Raw genomic sequence first — 26266 nt, 5'->3', positions numbered from 1 at the left:
GAAAGGAATTTTGTCGCCCCTTGACCCCGCCCATTGACACGCCCCACCTTACTACTGGGGTTACACACTGTAACAAACCTCCTCCTCATGTAATCTCCTTACTACTGGGGTTACACACTGTAACAAACCTCCTCCTCATGTAATCTCCTTACTACTGGGGTTACATACTGTAACAAACCTCCTCTTCATGTAATTACCTTACTACTGGGGTGACACACTGTAACAAACCCCCTCCTATGTAATCTCCTTACTACTGAGGTGACACACTGTAACAAACCTCCTCCTCATGTAATTTCCTTACTACTGGGGTGACACACTGTAACAATCCTCCTCCTCATGTAATCTCCTTACTACTGGGGTGACACACTGTAACAAACCCCCTCCTATGTAATCTCCTTACTACTGAGGTGACACACTGTAACAAACCTCCTCCTCATGTAATTTCCTTACTACTGGGGTGACACACTGTAACAAACCTCCTCCTCGTGTAATCTCCTTACTACTGGGGTGACACACTGTAACAATCCTCCTCATGTAATCTCCTTACTACTGGGGTGACACACTGTAACAAACCTCCTCTTCATGTAATCTCCTTACTACTGGGGTGACACACTGTAACAAAGCCCTTCCTCATGTAATCTCCTTATTACTGGGGTGACACACTGTAACAAACCTCCTCCTCATGTAATCTCCTTACTACTGGGGTGACACACTGTAACAAACCCCCTCCTCATGTAATCTCCTTACTACTGGGGTGACACACTGTAACAAACCTCCTCCTTATGTAATCTCCTTACTACTGGGGTGACACACAGTAACAAACCCCCTCCTTATGTAATCTCCTTACTACTGTAGTGACACACTGTAACAAACCTCCTCCTCATGTAATCTCCTTACTACTGGGGTGACACACAGTAACAAACCCCCTCCTTATGTAATCTCCTTACTACTGTAGTGACACACTGTAACAAACCTCCTCCTCATGTAATCTCCTTACTACTGGGGTGACACACTGTAACAAACCTTCTCCTCATGTAATCTCCTTACTACTGGGGTGACACACTGTAACAAACCTCCTCCTCATGTAATCTCCTTACTACTGGGGTGACACACTGTAACAAACCCCCTCCTCATGTAATCACCTTACTACTGGGGTGACACACTGTAACAAACCCCCTCCTCATGTAATCACATTACTACTAGGGTGACGCACTGTAACAAACCCCCTCCTCATGTAATCTCCTTACTACTGGGGTGACACACTGTAACAAACCTCCTCCTCATGTAATCTCCTTACTACTAGGGTGACACACTGTAACAAACATCCTCCACATGTAATCTCCTTACTACTAGGGTGACACACTGTAACAAACATCCTCATCATGTAATCTCCTTACTACTGGGGTGACACACTGTAACAAACCTCCTCCTCATGTAATCTCCTTACTACTGGGCTGACACACTGTAACAAACCTCCTCCTCATGTAATCTCCTTACTACTGGGGTGACGCACTGTAACAAACCTCCTCCTCATGTAATCTCCTTACTACTGGTCTGACACACTGTAACAAACCTCCTCCTCATGTAATCTCCTTACTACTGGGGTGACACACTGTAACAAACCTCCTCCTCATGTAATCTCCTTATTACTAGCGGAGCCATCAGCTGTTGAGATTCCATAAATTTAAGTTGCATAAAGAGATGATTCCATTTCTAGTAGATGGGGTCCGAACATGTGCGATCGCCGCTTTAAACGTAGTGCCCACATAGTAAATATATAGATTTCTCATATACTGTGGATGTTGACAATGGTCTTAGCGCTTCATCCCCGGGATGGCCCGGCTTCTGGCAAGTGACCCGGAACGGGGGGCGCTGGGCCGTGTCGATGGTTACACCCAACACTAATCTACACATAATGTGGCTGTGTACTTATATTTAGCACAGATCACAGATGATTCACATTCACAGTTTTTTGCCAGATTTGCTCATTGGAATTTGGATTGGATTGTTTGGGTCTATCCGGGCTCTGCTGGCAGACCTGACATTGAAGAGGGCTGTCAGGGGTCACAGGGGCGGACCTGATGTAGGAGGGGGCTACCGGGGGTCATCAGGCTGAACCTGATATAGTAGGGAGCTACCGGGGGTCACCGGGGCAGACCTGACATAGGAGGGGGCTACCAAGGGTCTTCATCATTCTCTCCTGCAGCTGCTCTCCTGGCTCCATCATTCTCTCCTGCAGCTGCTCCCCAGTCTCCATCCTTTTCTCCTGCAGCTGCTCTCCTGGCTCCACCCCTCACTCCTGCAGTTGCTCTCCTGGCTTCATCCCTCACTCCTTCTGCTGCCCTCCTGGCTCCATCCCTCACTCTTGCAGCTGCTCTCCTGGCTCCATCCCTCACTCCTGCAGCTGCTCTCCTTCTTTCATCCCTCACTTGGCTGCTCTCCTGGCTCCATCCCTCACTCCTGCAACTGTTCTCCTGGCTCCATCCCTCACTCCTGCAGCTGCTCTACGGGCTCCACCCCTCACTCCTGCAGTTGCTCTCCTGGCTTCATCCCTCACTCCTGCAGCTGCTCTCCTGGCTCCATCCCTCACTCCTGCAGCTGCTCTCCTGGCTCCATCCCTCACTCCTGCAGCTGCTCTCCTCGCCCCATCCCTCACTCTTACACCTGCTCTCCTGGCTCCATCCTTCACTACTGCAGCTGTTCTCCTGGCTCCATTGCTCATTCCTGCAGCTGCTCTCCTGGCTGCATCCCTCACTCTTGCAGCTGCTCTCCTGGCTCCATCCCTCATTCCTGCAGCTGCTCTCCTCGCTCCATCATCCTCTCCTGCAGCTGCTCCCCAGTCTCCATCCTTATCTCCTGCAGCTGCTCTCCTGGCTCCATCCCTCACTCCTTCTGCTGCCCTCCTGGCTCCATCCCTCAATCTTGCATCTGCTTTCCAGCCTTCATCCCTCACTCCTGCAGCTGCTCTCCTGGCTTCAACCCTCACTCCTGCAGCTGCTCTCCTGGCTCCATCCCTCACTCCTGCAGCTGTTCTCCTGGCTCCATTGCTCATTCCTGCAGCTGCTCTCCTGGCTCCATCCCTCACTCTTGCAGCTGCTCTCCTGGCTCCATCCCTCACTCCTGCAGCTGCTCTCCTCGCTCCATCATCCTCTCCTGCAGCTGCTCCCCAGTCTCCATCCTTTTCTCCTGCAGCTGCTCTCCTGGCTCCATCCATCACTCCTTCTGCTGCCCTACTGGCTCCATCCCTCAATCTTGCAGCTGCTTTCCAGCCTTCATCCCTCACTCCTGCAGCTGCTCTCCTGGTTTCAACCCTCACTCCTGCAGCTGCTCTCCTGGCTCCATCCCTCACTCCTGCAGCTGCTCTCCTGGCTTCAACCCTCACTCCTGCAGCTGCTCTCCTGGCTCCATCCCTCACTCCTGCAGCTGCTCTCCTGGCTTCAACCCTCACTCCTGCAGCTGCTCTCCTGGCTCCATCCCTCACTCCTGCAGCTGCTCTCCTTTCTTCATCCCTCACCTGGCTGCTCTCCTGGCTCCATCCCTCACTCCTGCAGCTGCTCTCCCGGCTCCATCCCTCACTCCTGCAACTGCTCTCCTGGCTCCATCCCTCACTCCTGCAGCTGCTCTCCTGGCTCCATCACTCACTCCTGCAACTGCTCTCCTGGCTCCATCCCTCACTCCTGCAGCTGCTCTCCTTCCTTCATCCCTCACTCCTGCAGCTGCTCTCTGGGCTCCATCCCTCACTCCTGCAGTTCTCTCCTGGCTCCATCCCTCACTCCTGCAGCTGCTCTCCTGGCTCCATCCCTCACTCCTGCAGCTGCTCTCCTGGCTCCATCCCTCACTCCTGCAGCTGCTCTCCTGGCTCCATCCCTCACTCCTGCAGCTGCTCTCCTGGCTTCAACCCTCACTCCTGCAGCTGCTCTCCGGGCTCCATCCCTCACCCCTGCAGCTGTTCTCCTGGCTCCATTGCTCATTCCTGCAGCTGCTCTCATGGCTCCATCCCTCACTCTTGCAGCTGCTCTCTTGGCTCCACCCCTTACTCCTGCAGCTACTCTCCTGGCTCCATCCCTCACTCCTCCAGCTGCTCTTCTGGCTCCATCCCTCACTTCTACACCTGCTCTCTGGGCTCCATCCCTCACTCCTGCAGCTGCTCTCCTTCCTTCATCCCTCACTACTGCAGCTGCTCTCTGGGCTCCATCCCTCACTCCTGCAGTTGCTCTCCTGGCTCCATCCCTCACTCCTGCAGCTGCTCTCCTGGCTCCATCCCTCACTCCTGCAGCTGCTCTCCTGGCTCCATCCCTCACTCCTGCAGCTGCTCTCCTGGCTCCATCCCTTACTCCTGCAGCTGCTCTCCTGGCTTCAACCCTCACTCCTGCAGCTGCTCTCCTGGCTCCATCCCTCACTCCTGCAGCTGTTCTCCTGCCTCCATTGCTCATTCCTGCAGCTGCTCTCCTGGCTCCATCCCTCACTCTTGCAGCTGCTCTCTTGGCTCCACCCCTTACTCCTGCAGCTGCTCTCCTGGCTCCATCCCTCACTCCTCCAGCTGCTCTTCTGGCTCCATCCCTCACTTCTACACCTGCTCTCTGGGCTCCATCCCTCACTCCTGCAGCTTTTCTCCTGGCTCCATCCCTGTCTTCTACACATGCTCTCCTGGCTCCATCCCTAAATCCTACACCTGCTCTCTGGGCTCCATCCCTCACTCCTGCAGCTGCTCTCCTGGCTCCATCCCTCACTGCTGCAGCTGCTCTCCTGGCTCCATCCCTCACTCGTACACCTGCTCTCCTGGCTCCATCCCTCACTCCTACACCTGCTCTCCTTTTTCCATCCCTCACTCCTGCAGCTGTTCTCCGGGCTCCATTGTTCATTCCTGCAGATGCTCTCTTGGCTCCACCCCTTACTCCTGCAGCTGCTCTCCTGGCTCCATCCCTCACTCCTGCAACTGCTCTCCTGGCTCCATCCCTCACTCCTGCAGCTGCTCTCCTGGCTCCATCACTCACTCCTGCAACTGCTCTCCTGGCTCCATCCCTCACTCCTGCAGCTGCTCTCCTTCCTTCATCCCTCACTCCTGCAGCTGCTCTCTGGGCTCCATCCCTCACTCCTGCAGTTGCTCTCCTGGCTCCATCCCTCACTCCTGCAGCTGCTCTCCTGGCTCCATCCCTCACTCCTGCAGCTGCTCTCCTGGCTCCATCCCTCACTCCTGCAGCTGCTCTCCTGGCTCCATCCCTCACTCCTGCAGCTGCTCTCCTGGCTTCAACCCTCACTCCTGCAGCTGCTCTCCGGGCTCCATCCCTCACTCCTGCAGCTGTTCTCCTGGCTCCATTGCTCATTCCTGCAGCTGCTCTCCTGGCTCCATCCCTCACTCTTGCAGCTGCTCTCTTGGCTCCACCCCTTACTCCTGCAGCTACTCTCCTGGCTCCATCCCTCACTCCTCCAGCTGCTCTTCTGGCTCCATCCCTCACTTCTACACCTGCTCTCTGGGCTCCATCCCTCACTCCTGCAGCTGCTCTCCTTCCTTCATCCCTCACTACTGCAGCTGCTCTCTGGGCTCCATCCCTCACTCCTGCAGTTGCTCTCCTGGCTCCATCCCTCACTCCTGCAGCTGCTCTCCTGGCTCCATCCCTCACTCCTGCAGCTGCTCTCCTGGCTCCATCCCTCACTCCTGCAGCTGCTCTCCTGGCTCCATCCCTTACTCCTGCAGCTGCTCTCCTGGCTTCAACCCTCACTCCTGCAGCTGCTCTCCTGGCTCCATCCCTCACTCCTGCAGCTGTTCTCCTGCCTCCATTGCTCATTCCTGCAGCTGCTCTCCTGGCTCCATCCCTCACTCTTGCAGCTGCTCTCTTGGCTCCACCCCTTACTCCTGCAGCTGCTCTCCTGGCTCCATCCCTCACTCCTCCAGCTGCTCTTCTGGCTCCATCCCTCACTTCTACACCTGCTCTCTGGGCTCCATCCCTCACTCCTGCAGCTTTTCTCCTGGCTCCATCCCTGTCTTCTACACATGCTCTCCTGGCTCCATCCCTAAATCCTACACCTGCTCTCTGGGCTCCATCCCTCACTCCTGCAGCTGCTCTCCTGGCTCCATCCCTCACTGCTGCAGCTGCTCTCCTGGCTCCATCCCTCACTCGTACACCTGCTCTCCTGGCTCCATCCCTCACTCCTACACCTGCTCTCCTTTTTCCATCCCTCACTCCTGCAGCTGTTCTCCGGGCTCCATTGTTCATTCCTGCAGATGCTCTCTTGGCTCCACCCCTTACTCCTGCAGCTGCTCTCCTGGCTCCATCCCTCACTCCTGCAGCTGCTCTTCTGGCTCCATCCCTCACTTCTACAGCTGCTCTCTGGGCTCCATCCCTCACTCCTGCAGCTTTTCTCCTGGCTCCATCCCTGACTCCTACATATGCTCTCCTGGCTCCATCCCTCACTCCTACACCTGCTCTCTGGGCTCCATCCCTCACTCCTGCAGCTTTTCTCCTGGCTCCATCCCTCACTCCTACACATGCTCTCCTGGCTCCATCCCTCACTCCTGCAGCTTCTCTCCTGGCTCCATCCCTCATTCTTGCAGCTGCTCTCCTGGCTCCATCCCTCACTCTTGCAGCTGCTCTCCTGGCTCCATCCCTCACTCCTACACCTGCTCTCCTGGCTCCATCCCTCACTCCCGCACGTGCTCTCCTGGCTCCATCCCTCACTCCTGCACCTGCTCTCCTGGCTCCATCCCTCACTCCTGCAGCTGCTCTCCTGGCTCCATCCCTCGCTCCTGCAGCTGCTCTCCTGGCTCCATCCCTCACTCCTACACCTGCTCTCCTGGCTCCATCTCTCACTCCTACACCTGCTCTCCTGGCTCCATCCCTCACTCCTGCAGCTTCTCTCCTGGCTTCATCCCTCACTCCTGCAGCTGCTCTCCTGGCTCCATCCCTCACTCCTGCAGCTGCTCTCCTGGCTCCATCCCTCACACCTGCAGCAGCTCTCCTTGCTCCATCCCTCACTCCTGCAGCTGTTCTCCTGGATCCATCCCTTACTCCTTCAGCTGCTCTCCTGGCTCCATCCCTCACTCCTGCAGCTGCTCTCCTGGCTCCATCCCTCACACCTGCAGCAGCTCTCCTTGCTCCATCCCTCACTCCTGCAGCTGTTCTCCTGGATCCATCCCTTACTCCTTCAGCTGCTCTCCTGGCTCCATCCCTCACTCCTGCAGCTGCTCTCCTGGCTCCATCCCTCACTCCTGCAGCTGCTCTCCTGGCTCCATCCCTCACTCCTGCAGCTGCTCTACTTGCTCCATCCCTCACTCCTACACCTGCTCTCCTGGCTCCACCCCTCACTCCTGCAGCTGCTCTCCTGGCTCCCTCCCTCACTCCTACACCTGCTCTCAGGGCTCCATCCCCTTTACACTGTTTAGAAGTGGATGCCAAACCCGGCAAAGCAAATCATAAATGGAATGTTGCTTATTCAGACCCTGCTAAAAGACGGGCAGTTTGGGGAATGCTTCATACTTTCAGGGGTGCGGTTTAAATGTCCTGAATTTGGCATTTTACGTTTTGGCAAGTATGCAAAATCTAAGGGATTATCAGCAGGTTAGATACAAAATTGAATACCTAAAGATTTGTTTTATTTACATTTCACTCCCACCACTATTTCACATTGGTGTCCCCAAGTTACCTAGTCAAATCACATGCGTAAACATCAATGGGGGCTGGAGAAAAAGGACTTTACTATTCATTATAGTCTGCTGTTATGTGTTGACCATAAGATGCAGAGTATATAGAAGTATAATTCCAGGCCCCTCATCTACCTACTATATACCATCTATAACACTGGTGTCTTCTTTTGTGGAAGCCTTTGGGCCCTTGGGTACCAGGGTCTGGTTGTTATTGTCCCTTCTGCACCCAGTAATAAATTGTTCCTCTATGAGGGGCCGGAGGATTTCACATGTTTGTGACGTGACCACCGAAGAATCTTCAAATGAAGGAGAAGAAAAAGAAATGGTAAATATCTCATCAATAGAACTAAATGACTCCCAATTACAATTGCTCTCTAAAGGACTGAAATTGAAAATATGGTTTGATTCTAACCCTACTTCTAACACTGTTGTTGAGGAGCATAAGGATGTGGGGTTTGCAGCTGCCAAATGTAAAGTTATGCATCTGGGTACTAATAACCTGCAGCGTTGTATGTCTTAGGGGGGATTAAACTGGCAGAGTCACTGGTAGAGAAGGATCTGGGTGTACTTGTAGATCACAGACTACAGAATAGCATGCAATGTCAGGCTGCTGCTTCCAAAGCCGGCAGGATATTGTCATGTATCAAAAGAGGCATGGACTCAAGGGACAGGGACATAATACTCCCCCTTTATAAAGCATTGGTACGGCCTCACCTGGAATATGCTGTTCAGTTTTGGGCACCTGTCCATAAAAGGGACACTGCCGAGTTGGAAAGGGTGCAGAGACGCGCGACTAAACTAATATGGGGCATGGAACATCTTAGCTATGAGGAGCGATTAAAGGAGTTACAATTGTTTAGTCTTGAGAAGAGACGTTTAAGGGGGGATATGATAAACGTATATAAGTATGTTAATGGCCCATACAAAAAATATGGAGAAAAACTGTTCCAGGTTAAACCCCCCCAAAGGACGAGGGAGCACTCCCTCCGTCTGGAGAAGAAAAAGTTTAGTCTCAAGGGGCGACACGCCTTCTTTACTGTGAGGACTGTGAATTTATGGAACGGTCTACCTCAGGAACTGGTCACAGCAGGAACAATTAACAGCTTTAAAACAGGATTAGATACATTTATGGAACAAAATAACATTAATGCTTATGAAGAAATATAAAATCCCATCCCTTCCCCAATGTCGTGCCACACCCCTACCCCTTAATTCCCTGGTTGAACTTGATGGACATATGTCATTTTTCGACCGTACTAACTATGTAACTATGTAACTATGTAATATGACTTAAGGGTCAGTAGCAGCTTTAACCCCCAGATCATTTCATGCAGCTTTGAGACATATTGCATGTTGGTTAAAAGAGACATTGAAAAGTTAAAAAAATATGATACTGTTGGTAAACCATTTAATTTGACAAGCACACAATTGATGGCCATTGAGGAACTGATCCATGACCACAGCCTTATTATTTAACCGGCCGACAAAGGCGGTAAGGTTGTGGTCATTGATCGGTCAAAATATCTAGCAGAGGCTAATAGACAACTTTCTGACATTTCCACTTACAAAATATTGAAAGGGGATCCAATGGGGAAATCTCAAGCAGGATTAATCAAGAGCTTAAACATGCCCATGATTGTAAACTTATTGACGATAAACTTTTAGAATTTCTCACAGTGACACACCCAGTAATCCCTACTATGTATTTTTTTTGCCAAAGATACATAAAGATTTGAAGAACTCATGTACTGAGATCCTATGCCACAAACTTATGTTCTTACATTAAAGACACTTCTGATTTTCTTCTCAAACTACAATCAGTTAACTTACCAGATGGTGCAATCTTAGCGTTATTTGATGTAGTTTCATTGTACACATCTATATGTACATCGAAATGGGGATTCGAGCAGTTAAAAAAAAAGCCATTGAGATTGATTTCTCAAAGGAAAAATCATCATTCATTTTGTCACTTCTTCACACTGTACTCACTAACAATTATTTTACTTTTAATGACACTTTTTATTTGCAGACAGCAGGTACCGCCATGGGCACTAATGTGGCACCAACTTATACCAATGTGCTCATGGTGGACCTAGAGGAGACGTCGATCTATGTATCCCACCACTTCAGCCATGTGCTGAGGTGGTGGAGATACATAGATGACGTCTTCCTCATCTGGACAGGTTCTCAGACACAACTACACGATTTTTTTGAATTTTTGAACACCATTGACACCCAAATTAAGTTTACATTCACTTCTTCATGCACTTCTCTACAGTTTTTGGATACACTGGTCATAGTGAAGAATGGTAAATTAGAGACAGATCTATTCATCAAAGCTACTGATAGCAATGCCTGCTTAAGATATGACAGTCATCATCCTCGGTCAATTGTAAAATCGTTACCCACAAGTCAGATGTTACGTGCTAAACGTATAATCAGCTTAGAAGATAGGGTAGAACCTGCTCTATCCAGAATGATGAGTCATTTTAGGAAGAGAGGTTACCCTAAAGACTTGATACATTGAAGCAAGACATATGTAAAATCAACACAAAGAGAGGAACAGCTGAAATCAAAATGTAAAAACACAATGTCCAGAGTTGCATTTGTATCCACCTATAGTTATAGGTCGGGGGCAGTTGCAAATATTCTGAACAAACATTGGTCTATATTACAGGAGTCTAACACTACTATTGACGAGTTCAAAAACCAACCATTGATGTCTTATAGACGACCACCAAATTTGAAAGACAAGCTAGTACGAGCGGATGTGTCACTGAAAAAAGGTGTTAAACAAAAATATTTAACAGTGGCTAACAAGGGGTCATACCCCTGTAGAAATTGTGTGAGCTGTGCCTATATGGATAAGGGACCATGCTTTAGACATCCAACCACGGGAAGAGAATACAGTATCAAATTTTACTTGAACTGTGTCTCCTCCTTCGTGATATATGTACTCACCTGCCCATGTCAATTAATCTATGTTGGCGAAACCACGCTTGAGTTCAAGGTAAGGTTGAACCAACATAGATATAGTTTATGAAAAAAGCGCCTTGACCTGCCTGTATCAAAGCATTTCTGTGAGGCAGGAAAATGGCGAAAAAGACCTTAGATGTAAAATCATTGATCATGTGCCCGCACCAAAGAAAGGAGGAGACAGAGTTAGTTTACTCAAAAAACGAGAATTATATTGGATCTATGAATTGGGATCTTTGAAGCCCAAAGGGTTGAATGTAGACTTTACTATTACTCCAGGTATTAGTATATTAAAAGAATGATACATCATTCTATTCTCGTTTTCACAACCTTATTAGATATTGGTAAAAATGTCCTCTAAAAAATCCCTTTCTGTTTCTGCCTTCTCTAATTGGAGTAGTCTCTAACAAAATGAAGTGTCTAACATTATCTTTTTTCAGTTTTTTGTTGATCAAGCAAAAGGCTGGAAAGCGTCACCCACTCACCGCATCCCTGTAAAAATGTTATCATCATTTATTGCATGCATTTATCATTTTAGTATTTTTACATTAACTTTTGTTTTTTTTTATTTGTACTCCAATGTGGCAAATGGGTGCCTCTGCCCTGCGCAGCGGATTCTGGGTCATCTGTGCGCATGCGCGCCCGCTCCAATCATGTTGGTGCGGGGTGGGACAATACGGACGTTCCCCGTCCCCCACTGATATGTACATTGGGAGCGCTGCGGTGCTTGTGTGCACGCACGCTCGCTATAGACATGTAGTGTGGGTGGAGGACGCCTGTGGGCGCTCCCTGCCCTTCACCAAGATGGCCGGCGCCGACACCGTGCTGCTTTGTGCACGTGTGCCGACGCCGGTCACGTGGTGTGGATCGGGACCGCGCCATTGGCCACACTTGTTTCCATGTTATCATAGTGTGTTTGGAACACACGAGGACGCCGTAATGGCGAACATACACAGGAACAACGGTGAGCGTGACACTTTCTTTCCTTATTTTAATAATGTTTTTAAATTTACACCTGGCACATTGTTTACATAATTAAGTGTCCCATGCATTTTATGTATTCACATTGGTTATTAGAGAAGATCAGCACATTTGTTACGCCGAGCGCTCCGGGTCCCTGCTCCTCCCCGGAGCACTCGCGGCGTTCCTCTCTCTGCAGCGCCCCAGTCAGACCCGCTGACCGGGAGCGCTGCACTGACACTGCCGGCGCAGATGCGATTCGCATAGCGGGACGCGCCCGCTTGCAAATCGCATCCCAAGTCACTCACCTGTCCCGGTCCCCGGCTGTCACGTCCTGGCGCGCGCGGCTCCACTCCTTAGGGCGCGCGCGCGCCAGCTCTCTAAGATTTAAAGGGCCAGTGCACCAATGATTGGTGCCTGGCCCAATCTGTCTAATTAGCGCCCACCTTTGCACCTCCCTATATAACCTCACGTCCCCTTTCCTTCCTTGCCGGATCTTGTTGCCTTGTGCCAGAGAAAGCGTTTACAGTGTTTGCCTTACCAGTGTTCCTGACCTCTTGCTATCTCCATTGACTACAAACCTTGCCGCCTGCCCTGACCTTCTGCTACGTCTGACCTTGCCTCTGTCTAGTCCTTCTGTCCCACGCCTTCTCAGCAGTCAGCGAGGTTGAGCCGTTGCCGGTGGATATTACCTGGTTGCTACCGCAGCAGGAAGACCATCCCGCTTTGCGGCGGGCTCTGGTGAATACCAATAGCAACCTAGAACCGGTCCACCGACACGGTCCACGCCAATCCCTCGCTGACACAGAGGATCCACATCCAGCCTGCCGAATCGTAACAGTAGATCCGGCCATGGATCCCGCTGTGGTCCCGCTGCCAGTTGTCGCTGACCTTACCACGGTGGTCGCCCAGCAGTCCCAACAGATAGAGCAACTTGGACAACAGTTCGCACAACAAGGACAGCAGCTGTCGCAGTTGACCGCCATGCTACAGCAACTTCTGCCACAGCTACAGCAGCAACCATCTCCTCCGCCAGCTCCTGCACCTCCTCCGCAGCGAGTGCCCGCTCCTGGCCTTCGCTTGTCCCTGACGGACAAATTTGATGGGGATTCTAGACTTTGCCGTGGTTTCCTGTCACAATGTTCCCTACATTTGGAGATGTTGTCGGACCAATTTCCTACAGAACGGTCGAAGGTGGCTTTCGTGGTCAGTCTCCTGTCTGGGAAGGCCCTGTCATGGGCCACACCGCTCTGGGACCACAATGATCCTGTCACTGCCACTGTACAGTCCTTCTCCGCTGAGGTTCGTAGTGTCTTCGAGAAACCAGCGCGAGCTTCTTCTGCCGAAACTGCCTTGCTGAACCTGGTCCAGGGAAATTCTTCTGTAGGCGAATACGCCATCCAATTTCGTACCCTCGCCTCTGAATTATCTTGGAACAACGAGGCCCTCTGCGCGACCTTTAAAAAAGGCCTATCCAGCATGCCGAATCGTAACAACATTGAATATGCAAGTTTACACTTTGTACAGTATTATGAACTTTTTAATGTTTATATTGTAATATGTCTTATAATATTTTTGCTTTGTTTGTAACTTAATTTATTATATCACTTGATTGATTGTTTAATTAATTACTCTTTTTCACATAAATATGTGGCACTTCTGATTGTTTGACATGCTTGAGAAAGCCGGTGAGAGACCGGTGAAACGTTGTATCACCTTTTTTGTTGCATGGAATAATAAATCATGTTTAATTTATCCCTTGGAGTGCTGCAGATTTTCTGTGGATAGATAGATAGATATGAGATGGATAGATATGAGATAGATAGATAGATATGAGATAGATAGATAGATAGATATGAGATAGATGGATATGAGATAGATAGATATGAGATAGATATGAGATAGATAGATAGATAGATATGAGATAGATAGATATGAGATAGATAGATAGATATGAGATAGATATTAGGTACGATAGATAGATAGATAGATAGATATGAGATAGATAGATATTAGATACGATAGATATGAGATAGATAGATATTAGATACGATAGATAGATATTAGATACGATAGATAGATGGATAGATACAGACAAAGAATAAGTCAGCCAGCACTTTAGTTGATACCAAACTATTATATGGACCTGGCCTACAGGTGCACGCTACTAGGCTAGATATACAGCAACAGAAGAATGCAGCAGCACACTGCCAGCACAAGGATATAGGTGAATCATGTTTCACCTATATCCTTGTGCTGGCAGTGTGCTGCTGCATTCTTCTGTTGCTAGATAGATAGATAGATAGATAGATAGATAGATATGAGATAGATAGATATTAGATATGATAGATAGATATTAGATACAATAGATAGATAGATATGAGATAGATAGATAGATATGAGATAGATAGATATTAGATACGATAGATAAATATTAGATATGATAGATATGAGATAGATAGATAGATATGAGATAGATAGATATGAGATAGATAGATAGATATGAGATAGATAGATATGAGATAGATAGTTATGAGACAGATAGATAGATATGAGATAGATATTTATATGAGATGGTATTTAATAATATGTCATAGCCAGTAATAATATCCGTCCATCTCTTTCAGCACTCGCTCTTTTTACAGTCACTATATAACATCATTCAGTACTTTCCTCTTTCTCCCGGATTGTTCCGCCGCCGGTTGATAATAAGTGTAGATCTTGCTGTAAATCGCACATTCCCTTGGAGAAGGTTATATCAGGATAATGTGCACCGAGAGCTGAGACAAACAGCACATGGGAGACGATGATACCCCAAGATCCTACTGTATCATAGTCACAATATTATAACATTAAAGAATCTCCAGATCCCTGAAACACAACAATATAAAATGAGAGCATTAGCGCTATGGACACGGAATTGTGATATAAATAACTATTTACTCAGTTGTGTCCCTGCTGCTGCCAAACACTTGGATTAGGACTAGATCCAATCATCCCAGACCAAGGAAGCTGTTTAGCTCTCGAAACGCGGCGGAGGACTTTTACATACATTACATTACTTATCCAGTACTGATCCTGAGTTATATCCTGTATTATACCCCAGAGCTGTACTCACTATTCTGCTGGTGAGGTCACTGTGTACATATATTACATTACTTATCCTGTACTGATCCTGAGTTATATTCTGTATTATACTCCAGAGCTGTACTCACTATTCTGCTGGTGAGGTCACTGTATACATACATTACATTACTTATCCTGTACTGATCCTGAGTTATATCCTGTATTATACTCCAGAGCTGTACTCCCTATTCTGCTGGTGAGATCACTGTGTACATACATTACATTACTTATCCTGTACTGATCCTGAGTTATATCCTGTATTATACCCCAGAGCTGCACTCACTATTCTGCTGGTGAGGTCACTGTGTACATACATTACATTACTTATCCTGTACTGATCCTGAGTTATATCCTGTATTATACTCCAGAGCTGTACTCACTATTCTGCTGGTGAGGTCACTGTGTACATACATTACATTACTTATCCTGTACTGATCCTGAGTTATATCCTGTATTATACTCCAGAGCTGTACTCACTATTCTGCTGGTGAGATCACTGTGTACATACATTACATTACTTATCCTGTACTGATCCTGAGTTATATTCTGTATTATACTCCAGAGCTGTACTCACTATTCTGCTGGTGAGGTCACTGTGTACATACATTACATTACTTATCCTGTACTGATCCTGAGTTATATTCTGTATTATACTCCAGAGCTGCACTCACTATTCTGCTGGTGAGGTCACTGTGTACATACATTACATTACTTATCCTGTACTGATCCTGAGTTATATCCTGTATTATACTCCAGAGCTGCACTCACTATTCTGCTGGTGAGGTCACTGTGTACATACATTACATTACTTATCCTGTACTGATCCTGAGTTATATTCTGTATTATACTCCAGAGCTGTACTCACTATTCTGCTGGTGAGGTCACTGTGTACATACATTACATTACTTATCCTGTACTGATCCTGAGTTATATTCTGTATTATACTCCAGAGCTGCACTCACTATTCTGCTGGTGAGGTCACTGTGTACATACATTACATTACTTATCCTGTACTGATCCTGAGTTATATCCTGTATTATACTCCAGAGCTGCACTCACTATTCTGCTGGTGAGGTCACTGTGTACATACATTACATTACTTATCCTGTACTGATCCTGAGTTATATCCTGTATTATACTCCAGAGCTGTACTCACTATTCTGCTGGTGAGATCACTGTGTACATACATTACATTACTTATCCTGTACTGATCCTGAGTTATATTCTGTATTATACTCCAGAGCTGTACTCACTATTCTGCTGGTGAGGTCACTGTGTACATACATTACATTACTTATCATGTACTGATCCTGAGTTATATTCTGTATTATACTCCAGAGCTGCACTCACTATTCTGCTGGTGAGGTCACTGTGTACATACATTACATTACTTATCCTGTACTGATCCTGAGTTATATCCTGTATTATACTCCAGAGCTGTACTCACTATTTTGCTGGTGAGGTCACTGTGTACATACATTACATTACTTATCTTGTACTGATCCTGAGTTATATATCAGACAGGAGTCTCATATTTTGCATTAAACCTTTCTTTTTAATGCCCATAGCAGAAAATTACAGAGAATTTACTTCATAACATTAGAAAAATTTATTAAAACTACAACTCCCAGCAGCCCCTGGAATCCCCTCCCCTGGGGCGGAGACCCTATATAAGGGGCTGGCTGGATCTCCTCTTCCTCTTTCTTTCTGCTCATGGCAGCTAGTTAAGTATAACAATTTTATCTTCATTGTTTTTCATATAGAGATTTCCTTTATTGTTCCTTCATTGTACCAGGTTACTGGTGTGGGGACCCTTTCATGTGTCCCTATTTCTCCAGTTGTCCTGGTTTTGTTTTTCCAACTCATTCTATATATATTTCTATATACTCTACATATTTATATATACTGTGGACTAGATCGGCATATCGATCGGCCTGGGCTCTGTGGGTTCGTTGGTGTGATCAACGGCAAGTTGATGCCGTTCAAGCACCTGTTTCAGTGATAGTGAACTACCTTGCGGACTCTTTTGAGTCTGGGAAATCGTATAGTTCACTCAACGTGTACAGATCCGCCATATCGGCATACCATTGCCCGGTGGACGCATTGCCAGTTGGCAAACATCCTTTGGTATGTAGGCTCTTAAGGGGAGTAAAATATAAGCGTCCTCCCCGTCCTAGATACCAGTCTACTTGGGATGTCTCCCGGGTGTTAGAACTGTTTTCCTCCTGGGCGGATAATGATGCTCTCACCTTAAAATTTTTATCCCTAAAAATTACTACCCTTTTATGTTTAGTGTCTATTAAACGGGTGTCGGATGTTAAAGCGTTGGATATCTCCAGGCGACAGTTTTCGCCGGAAGGAGTACGCTTTTCTGTGGTTCGCAGAACCAAGACAGGACTTCACTCCGTCTTCTATCCCTTTTTTCCGGATCACCCGCGCCTGTGCGTAGTACGCTGTCTACAAACATATGAGGTGCGGACCACGCCTCTGCGATCCGAGTCTCACAATCAATTATTGTTATCGTATGTCAAGCCTCATCTTCCGGTATCCTCGGCTACCTTGGCCAGGTGGGTCAGATCAGTCATGGAAATGGCTGGGATTGACATTTCTCTCTTTGGTGCCCACTCTTCTAGAGGAGCTATGGCCACCAAAGTGATTACTTCAGGAGGTTCGCTTTCGGACCTTTTGTTGGCCGCCGATTGGTCGTCCGAGACGACTTTTCGGCAGTTTTATTTTAGGCCACAAGAACACGTTTCTGCATCTGTACTTTGACATGTCTGTTCTTCTGTCTTTAGCTTTAAAATTGCAAGATATGAGCCTCCTGTCTGATATATAAATCGAGATTTTCCTAGCTAACGTGACGGAAAATATAAGTTATATGAAGACAGGAGGCGAGTATCTTCCCTCCCGACCCCACCCTGTCATGGTGTTCCTTTCTCGTTTCAGGATATTGAAGAACGGGACTTCCTTCTACACAGAAGAATCTGAGGAGACCCTGAGTTACAGTGGTTATGCTTTTCTGTTCCAGTTCGAACACAGTTCACGGAGGCCCAGTTGGCCCTGACGACCAGGTTCCAGTTGAAACACAGTTGCTGGGGGCCCAGTTGGCCCTGTCGTCTAGTTCCGGAGATGGAATTCGTTTGCCGTCGGAGTGTATCCGGGGTATCAAGATGTCGTGCGCTGTTCCGAAGTTCGCACGAAAGAAAGAGGAAGAGGAGATCCAGCCAGCCCCTTATATAGGGTCTCCGCCCCAGGGGAGGGGATTCCAGGGGCTGCTGGGAGTTGTAGTTTTAATAAATTTTTCTAATGTTATGAAGTAAATTCTCTGTAATTTTCTGCTATGGGCATTAAAAAGAAAGGTTTAATGCAAGATACTCGCCTCCTGTCTTCATATAACTTAGATTTTCCGTCACGTTAGCTAGGAAAATCCCGATTTATATCCTGTATTATACCCCAGAGCTGCACTCACTATTCTGCTGGTGAGGTCACTGTGTACATACATTACATTACTTATCCTGTACTGATCCTGAGTTATATCCTGTATTATACTCCAGAGCTGTACTCACTATTCTGCTGATGGGGTCACTGTGTACATACATTACATTACTTATCCTGTACTGATCCTGAGTTATATCCTGTATTATACTCCAGAGCTGCACTCACTATTCTGCTGGTGAGGTCACTGTGTACATACATTACATTACTTATCCTGTACTGATCCTGAGTTATATCCTGTATTATACTCCAGAGCTGCACTCACCATTCTGCTGGTGAGGTCACTGTGTACATACATTACATTACTTATCCTGTACTGATCCTGAGTTATATCCTGTATTATACCCCAGAGCTGTACTCACTATTCTGCTGGTGAGGTCACTGTGTACATACATTACATTACTTATCCTGTACTGATCCTGAGTTATATCCTGTATTATACCCAGAGCTGTACTCACTATTCTGCTGGTGAGGTCACTGTGTATATACATTACATTACTTATCCTGTACTGATCCTGAGTTATATCCTATATTATACTCCAGAGCTGTACTCACTATTCTGCTGGTGAGGTCACTGTGTACATACATTATATTACTTATCCTGTACTGATCCTGAGTTATATCCTGTATTATACTCACTATTCTGCTGGTGAGGTCACTGTGTACATACATTACATTACTTATCCTGTACTGATCCTGAGTTATATCCTGTATTATACTCCAGAGCTGTACTCACTATTCTGCTGGTGAGGTCACTGTGTACATACATTACATTACTTATCCTGTACTGATCCTGAGTTATATCCTGTATTATACTCCAGAGCTGCACCCTGTGGTATACGGTGGTATATATGGTTTTTGTCTCATACGTAGCGCCCGCCGGTTACACATCTTGGCGTCTGCTGAGGGGATTGTGAGAAATAATTCCATGTCACTTCCAGCTTCCTGTTGATTTATTAGATAGATTACCCCCGCACCCCCCCCTCCCCACAGTCACATGATACTCACCAAATGCTCACGCGGCCCATCAATCAGTATAACTCTCTCACCTCTGGCGGTTGTATTTCCAATATTACCTCTTGTTATATACAATGGCTGGTGCTTTATCACATTACAGTCTGTGCCGGGGCCACATAAGGAAACAGCGATGTGAAAGTAGACGGAACGTGTAGCCGGCCAGATGTTGTGGTACTACAGGTCTCAGACGGTTCTAGTGCTGAAGGAGTAAAACTAAACTTTTGTACCAATACAACATTAAGAATCTCTAAGGCTGCATTAACACCTTGTTTTGTGCATACGGGTGCCGGATCTGGCGGGGGAGGGGCAAACCGGGCGCTCCCGTACCCCAGCCAGATCAGCCAGTGACTCCAATTACTTTAATGACCCGACCGGAGTCAAACGGTTACTCCGGACGGCTCAGTTTTGACCCATATGCGGTTTCCTGACCGGACCTAAAACCGTAGTTTACTACGGTTTTAGGTCTGGTCCAAAACCACATGCGGGTCAAAACTGAGCCGTCCGGAGTCACCGTTTGACTCCGGTCGGGTCATTAAAGTAATTGGAGTCACTGGCTGATCTGGCTGGGGTACGGGAGCGCCCGGTTTGCCCCTCCCCCCGCCGGATCCGGCACCCGTATGCACAAAACGTGGTGTGAATGCACCCTAATAATGCCCACAGCACCGTTATGTGGGTACTATATGGCGGTGTTATTTATATGATGGGAATTGGGTCAACGTTCAGCTTTGCTATTGGGCCAGGGGGAGAGGAACCCAAAACAGTTTGTCCTGGGGGCCACCAAAAATGTCCACCAAGCCCTGACACGATAGAAGATCATCAAATAGTGATGTATTAAAGGGGATATCCGGCATTTTGCAAAAATTCATATCCTGCTGGGATCAGGTAAAGAAAAAACCCCATACTTACCCAGCCCTGATCCTGTTCAGCTCCATCTAGTCCCTCAGTCTTTTGTTTTCTTCCAGCTTCTGCTCAGTGTAGGACATGCCTACTCAGCCAGTCATTGGCCACTGTCCGGTCTCCACCCGTGATTGGCTGAGCTGGCAGGTCCTGCACATTACACTCATTACAGAAGCAGGAAAAAAACAGAAGATTGGGCGACTGAACAGAGCTGAAGAGATTTTGGGGTACTAAAGGGGTACTCTGCTGCTCAGCATTTGGAACAAACTGTTCCGAACGCTGGAGCCGGGAGATCATGACATCATAGCCCCACCCCCAGAATAGTCTTGGATATGTAGAGCAGTGGTCACCAAACTGAAGACCATCAGATGTTGGATCCAAACTGTTGACCTCCAGGAGACCTCCTTGGATCCAATACTGTGGACCTCCAGGAAACCTCCTTGGACCCAACATTGTGGACCTCCAGGACACCACCTTGGAACCAACATTGTGGACCTCCAGGAGATCTCCCTGGATCCAACATCTGATGGTCTTCAGACCATCAGATGTTGGATCCAAACTGTTGACCTCCTTGAATCCAACACTGTGGACCTCCAGGAGACCTCCTTGGAACCAACATTGTGGACCTCCAGGAGACCTCCCTGGATCCAACATCTGATGGTTTTCAGACCATCAGATGTTGGATCCAAGGAGTTCTCCTGGAGGTCCACAGTGTTGGATCCAAGGAGGTCTCCTGGAGGTCCACAGTTCGGAGAACTGTGGACCTCCAGGAGACCTCCTTGGATCCAATACTGTGGACCTCCAGGAGACCTCCTTGGATCCATCACTGTGGACCTCCAGGAGACCTCCTTGGACCCAACACTGTTGACCTCCAGGAGACCTCCTTAGATCCAACACTGTTGGCCTCCAGGTGACCTCCTTGGATCCAACACTGTGGACCTCCAGGACACCTCCTTGGACCCAAAATTGTGGACCTCCAGGCGACCTCCCTGGATCAAACATCTGATTGTCTTCAGACCATCAGATGTTGGATCCAAGGAGGTCTCCTGGAGGTCCACAGTGTTGGATCCAAGGAGGTCTCCTGGAGGTCCACAGTGCTCCGAACTGTGGACCTCCAGGAGACCTCCTTGGACCCAACACTGTGGACCTCCAGGAGACCTCCTGGTATCCAACACTGTGGACCTCCAGGAGACATCCTTGGATCCAACATCTGATGGTCTTCAGACCGTCAGATGTTTGATTCAAGGATGTCTCCTGGAGGTCCACAGTGTTGGATACAAGGAGGTCTCCTGGAGGTCTACAGTTCTCTGACCTCCAGGAGACCTCCCTGGATCCAACATCTGATGGTTTTCAGACCATCAGATGTTGGATCCAAGGAGTTCTCCTGGAGGTCCACAGTGTTGGATCCAAGGAGGTCTCCTGGAGGTCCACAGTTCGGAGAACTGTGGACCTCCAGGAGACCTCCTTGGATCCAATACTGTGGACCTCCAGGAGACCTCCTTGGATCCAACACTGTGGACCTCCAGGAGACCTCCTTGGACCCAACACTGTTGACCTCCAGGAGACCTCCTTGGACCCAACACTGTTGACCTCCAGGAGACCTCCTTGGATCCAACACTGTTGACCTCCAGGTGACCTCCTTGGATCCAACACTGTGGACCTCCAGGTGACCTTCTTGGACCCAACATTGTGGACCTCCAGGACACCTCCTTGGACCCAACACTGTTGACCTCCAGGAGACCTCCTTGGATCCAACACTGTTGACCTCCAGGAGACCTCCTTGGACCCAACACTGTGGACCTCCAGGAGACCTCCTGGTATCCAACACTGTGGACCTCCAGGAGACATCCTTGGATCCAACATCTGATGGTCTTCAGACCGTCAGATGTTTGATTCAAGGATGTCTCCTGGAGGTCCACAGTGTTGGATCCAAGGAGGTCTCCTGGAGGTCCACAGTTCTCTGAACTGTGGACCTCCAGGAGACCTTCTTGGACCCAACACTTTGGACCTCCAGGAGACCTAACACTGTGGACCTCCTGGAGACCTCCATGGATCCAACACTGTGGACCTCCAGGAAAACTCCTTGGATCTAACACTGTGGACCTCCAGGAGACTTCCTTGGATCCAACACTGTGGTCCTCCAGGAGACCTCCTTGGATCCAACATCTGATGGTCTGAAGACCATCACATGTGGGATCCAAGGAAGTCTCCTGGAGGTCCACAGTGTTGGATCCAAGGAGGTCTCCTGGAGGTCCACAGATCTTCGAACTGTCGACCTCCAGGAGACCTCCTTGGACCCAACACTGTGGACCTCCAGGAGACCTCCTTGGATCCAACACTGTGGACCTCCAAGAGACCTCCTTGGACCCAAAACTGTGGACCTCCAGGAGACCTCCTTGGATCCAACAACTGATGGTCTTCAGACCATCAGATGTTGGATCCAAGGAGGTCTCCTGGAGGTCCACAGTGTTGGAGGTCTCCTGGAGGTCCAAACTGTGGACCTCCAGGAGACCTCCTTGGACCCAACACTGTGGACCTCCAGGAGACCTAACACTGTGGACCTCCAGGAGACCTCCTTGGATCTAACACTGTGGACCTCCAGGAGACCTCCTTGGATCCAACATCTGAAGGTTTTCAGTTTGGTGACCACTGCTCTACATGTTCAAGACTGTTCCGGGCTCCAGGTTTTTTGAAAAGCGTGACAATTCTGTTCTCAGGCTTAGGTTTACCATAGACATGGGACTATTTGTTGCCCCCCCCCCCCCCCCAAACACACACACTCCTTGTCCCAGTTACAAGAAGACCACTGATGTAGAACTTATCTGGGATTTTTTTTGAGCAGCTGTTTTTGTGGATCCCTGAGAGTTACCATAGACCGTTTTGGGCTAAGATTTGTTGGCCATGTATGATAGATCACTTCTGGGCCATTAGGGTCATGTGATCTTTTCTTTGCTGATTTCTGAATGGTACAATCGCCATATAAAATATGGTATTCCACAGTGTTGGTATAAGACTCTGTTCACATCTAATTTTGTTAACATGTCAATAGGATTACCATAGGATTGAAAATCAATACTCACCTTTTCAATTCCTCGCCGGCCTTTGTTTACCAGCTGACAGCCATGACTTGCCGTACCAGCATGTCACCAGCCAATCTGTAGCCGTGATGGTCACAAGCTGCCATTACTTTCAATACCAATCCAGACTCAGATGCTTCTGGCTTCATTTTAAATATAGGTCATAATGTGGGAGGAGCTATAGTTCTTATTCCCCTCCCCTGAGGAGCAGTATTTTTTTGAAACAAACTATAAAGGGGCAGCCGGGCCAATAGAGATCAGGTCCTTCTGTCTTATGTGAGGACGGTGTCTTGGACACAGAGATGGTGCAAGGATTTTTGCCACCCTAGGCGAAAGCTCATTTTGCCGCCACTTGACACAAGCACATTGGCTCCATCCTTTTTGACACACCCTGCCTTACTACTGGGGTGACACACTGTAACAAACCTCCTCCTCATGTAATCACCTTACTACTGGGGTAACACACTGTAACAAATCTCCTCCTCATGTAATCACCTTACTACTGGGGTGACACTGTAACAAACCTCCTCCTCATTTAATCTCCTTACTACTGGGGTAACACACTGTAACAAATCTCCTCCTCATGTAATCACCTTACTACTGGGGTGACACTGTAACAAACCTCCTCCTCATTTAATCTCCTTACTACTGCGGTGACACACTGTAACAAACCTCCTCCTCATGTAATCAATGTGCTAAATGATAGTGTGAACAGTGATGTCACCGCTGTAGTGTAAGGACCAGAAGCCATTGGTGAGTGTGAGAAAACGAAATGTTTAGGTGGTGGTAACAGGAAGACGGAATGTCCTAACACGACTCAAAGTTTACACTTCTCAGGATTAAGTCTAAGAACACGACGTTGTACAAACGTATAAATCACACTCCGCTCCACACCCGTCCAAGTGACGCAAACCAAACAGGACGCAGGAGCGCCGCGCGGCACCGCCTCTTCCTATATCCCTGTAAACATTTCATTCTGTATATGAGGTTTTGTAGGAGTCCCCACAACCACTTTGGACTTTTCGCTCCAGAGCATCTGCGGAGAAAAACAAAAGAACTTTCCAATTAGTCTTCATTAAAAATGTTCTGTTTTGTGTCTACAGCTTCCATACAAACCTCTGTGTCTCCATGGCAACAGACGGAAAAAGGAACCCTGCTCCTGAAGTCAGACTACAAGCTGTAGAAACGCACAGGTCGGTATGGAAGCTGTAGACACAAAACGGAAGGAAATTAAAGGGGTAACTCCATTGCCCCAGCATTCGGAACATTTTGTTCCGAACGCCTGGAACGGGCCGCGGGGATTGTGACGTCACGATTGCGTCCCCCCTCGTGATGTCACGGCCTCGCCCCTCAATGCAAGTCTATGGAAGGGGGCGTGGCAGCTGCCACGCCCCCTTCCATAGACTTGCATTGAGGGGGCGTAGCCGTGACATCAGGACCCCCGCAGCCCGCACCCAGTGTTCGGAACAAAATGTTATCAACACTGGGGCAGTGGAGTACCCCTTTAATTTTCTTCTGTTTTGTGTCTACAGCTTCTATGCGAACCTCTATATCTCCATGGCAACAGACGGAAAAAGGAACCCGGCTCCTGAAGTCAGACTACAAGCGTTTTTCTTGTTGTCGGTTACCATGGAAACGCACAGGTCGGTATGGAAGCTGTAGGCACAAAACGGAAGGAAATTAAAGGGGTAACTCCATTGCCCCAGCATTCGGAACATTTTGTTCCGAAAGTCTGGAACGGGCCGTGGGGATTGTGACGTCACGACTGGGATTGTGATGTCCCCCCTTTTGATGTCATGGCCACGCCCCTCAATGCAAGTCTATGAAAGGGGGTGTGGCAGCTGCCACGCCCCCTTCCATAGACTTGCATTGAGGGGGCGTAGCCGTGACATCACGACCCCAACATCCCGCACCCAGCTTTCGGAACAAAATGTTCCGAATGCTGGGGCAGTGGAGTACCCCTTTAATTTCCTTCGGTTTTGTGTCTACAGCTTCCATACAAACCTCTATATCTCCATGGCAACAGACATAAAAGGAACCCTGCTCCTGAAGTCAGACTAAAAGCTGTTTGCTTGTTGTCTGTTACCATGGAAACGCACAGGTGGGTATGAAAGCTGTAGACACAAAACGGAAGGAAATTAAAGGGGTACTCCATTGTCCCAGCATTCGGAACATTTTGTTCTGAACACTGGGTGCTGGCTGCGGGGGTTGTGATGTTACGGCCACTCCTCTCGTGACGTCACAGCCACGCCCCCTCAATGCAAGTCTATGGTGACCACCACGCCCCCTTCCACAGACTTGCATTGAGGGGGGTGTGGCCATGACATCATGACCCCAGCAGCCCGCATCCAGCGTTCAGAACAAAATGTTCTGAACTCTTGGGCAGTGGAGGACCCCTTTAAAGACTAGTTTTGCATCGATTTTTCCTTTTAGATAAACTGAACCAATTAACATAACAGATAACAAATAACTTGTGTCTCAGTCGTCTATCGAGATTGATTTTAATTAAATTGCTCTTACTTATATGTGTTTTCACCCAACTTTCCCAGAACCCTGATAGGCAACCTTGATATGATATGCATCAATAACACCTCTGGCACGTCCTCATTATTATATTACGAGGTAGGAAAGCTGGATGGCAATCCTCCGAGATGCCGTCATGGAAGCCTGTCAGAGTTCTGGGAAAGTTGGGTGACGGCCCCTCGAAGAGCTGTGATGGCCCGTTTCATCTAAAATGACGAATCAAAGCAACCTTTTCGAATAGCCTTGATGAGAAATGTCGTCCCGTTTGGTGTCTACAGCTTCCGTGCTGACCTGTGCGTCTCCATGGTAACAGACAACAAGCAAACCGCCTGTAGTCTGGCCCTTTAATACCTGCTATAAAAAAAATGGGTCATGAAAGTCCCCAAAAATTAGGAAATCCCCGAGGTCATAGGGAAAAGATCATTATTTTTATAAACTTTTCACTTAAAATAATGTTTAACTTTACGAGGATCTTTACGGATTTAAGGATAATCCTAAAGAGAAACAAGTAGGAATGGCGCGCTGCGGTCCGTCCAGCTGTGATCGCTCGCCG

The 26266-nt window shown here is 48.1% G+C and overlaps 1 protein-coding gene across 1 annotated transcript; it reads left to right on the top strand.

Moving 5' to 3' along the window:
- Positions 1–3987: 3987 nt before the first annotated feature.
- LOC130272982 (ice-structuring glycoprotein-like) lies at positions 3988–7494 on the top strand. Its single transcript, XM_056519062.1, has one exon. It carries the CDS (start codon positions 3988–3990, stop codon positions 7492–7494), a length of 3507 nt encoding a protein of 1168 aa, XP_056375037.1.
- Positions 7495–26266: the final 18772 nt, after the last annotated feature.

This window comes from Hyla sarda, chromosome 5 (genome assembly GCF_029499605.1).
Source record: "Hyla sarda isolate aHylSar1 chromosome 5, aHylSar1.hap1, whole genome shotgun sequence".
NCBI classification, from domain to species: domain Eukaryota; kingdom Metazoa; phylum Chordata; class Amphibia; order Anura; family Hylidae; genus Hyla; species Hyla sarda.
The sequence above is the reverse complement of the archived record's forward strand: the minus strand, read 5'-3'. Positions and strand labels throughout refer to the sequence as shown.

What these genes read in the sequence shown, in the direction of transcription:
- LOC130272982 (XM_056519062.1), top strand. Translation starts at nt 3,988, where the DNA reads ATGGCTCCATCCCTCACTCTTGCAGCTGCTCTCTTGGCTCCACCCCTT.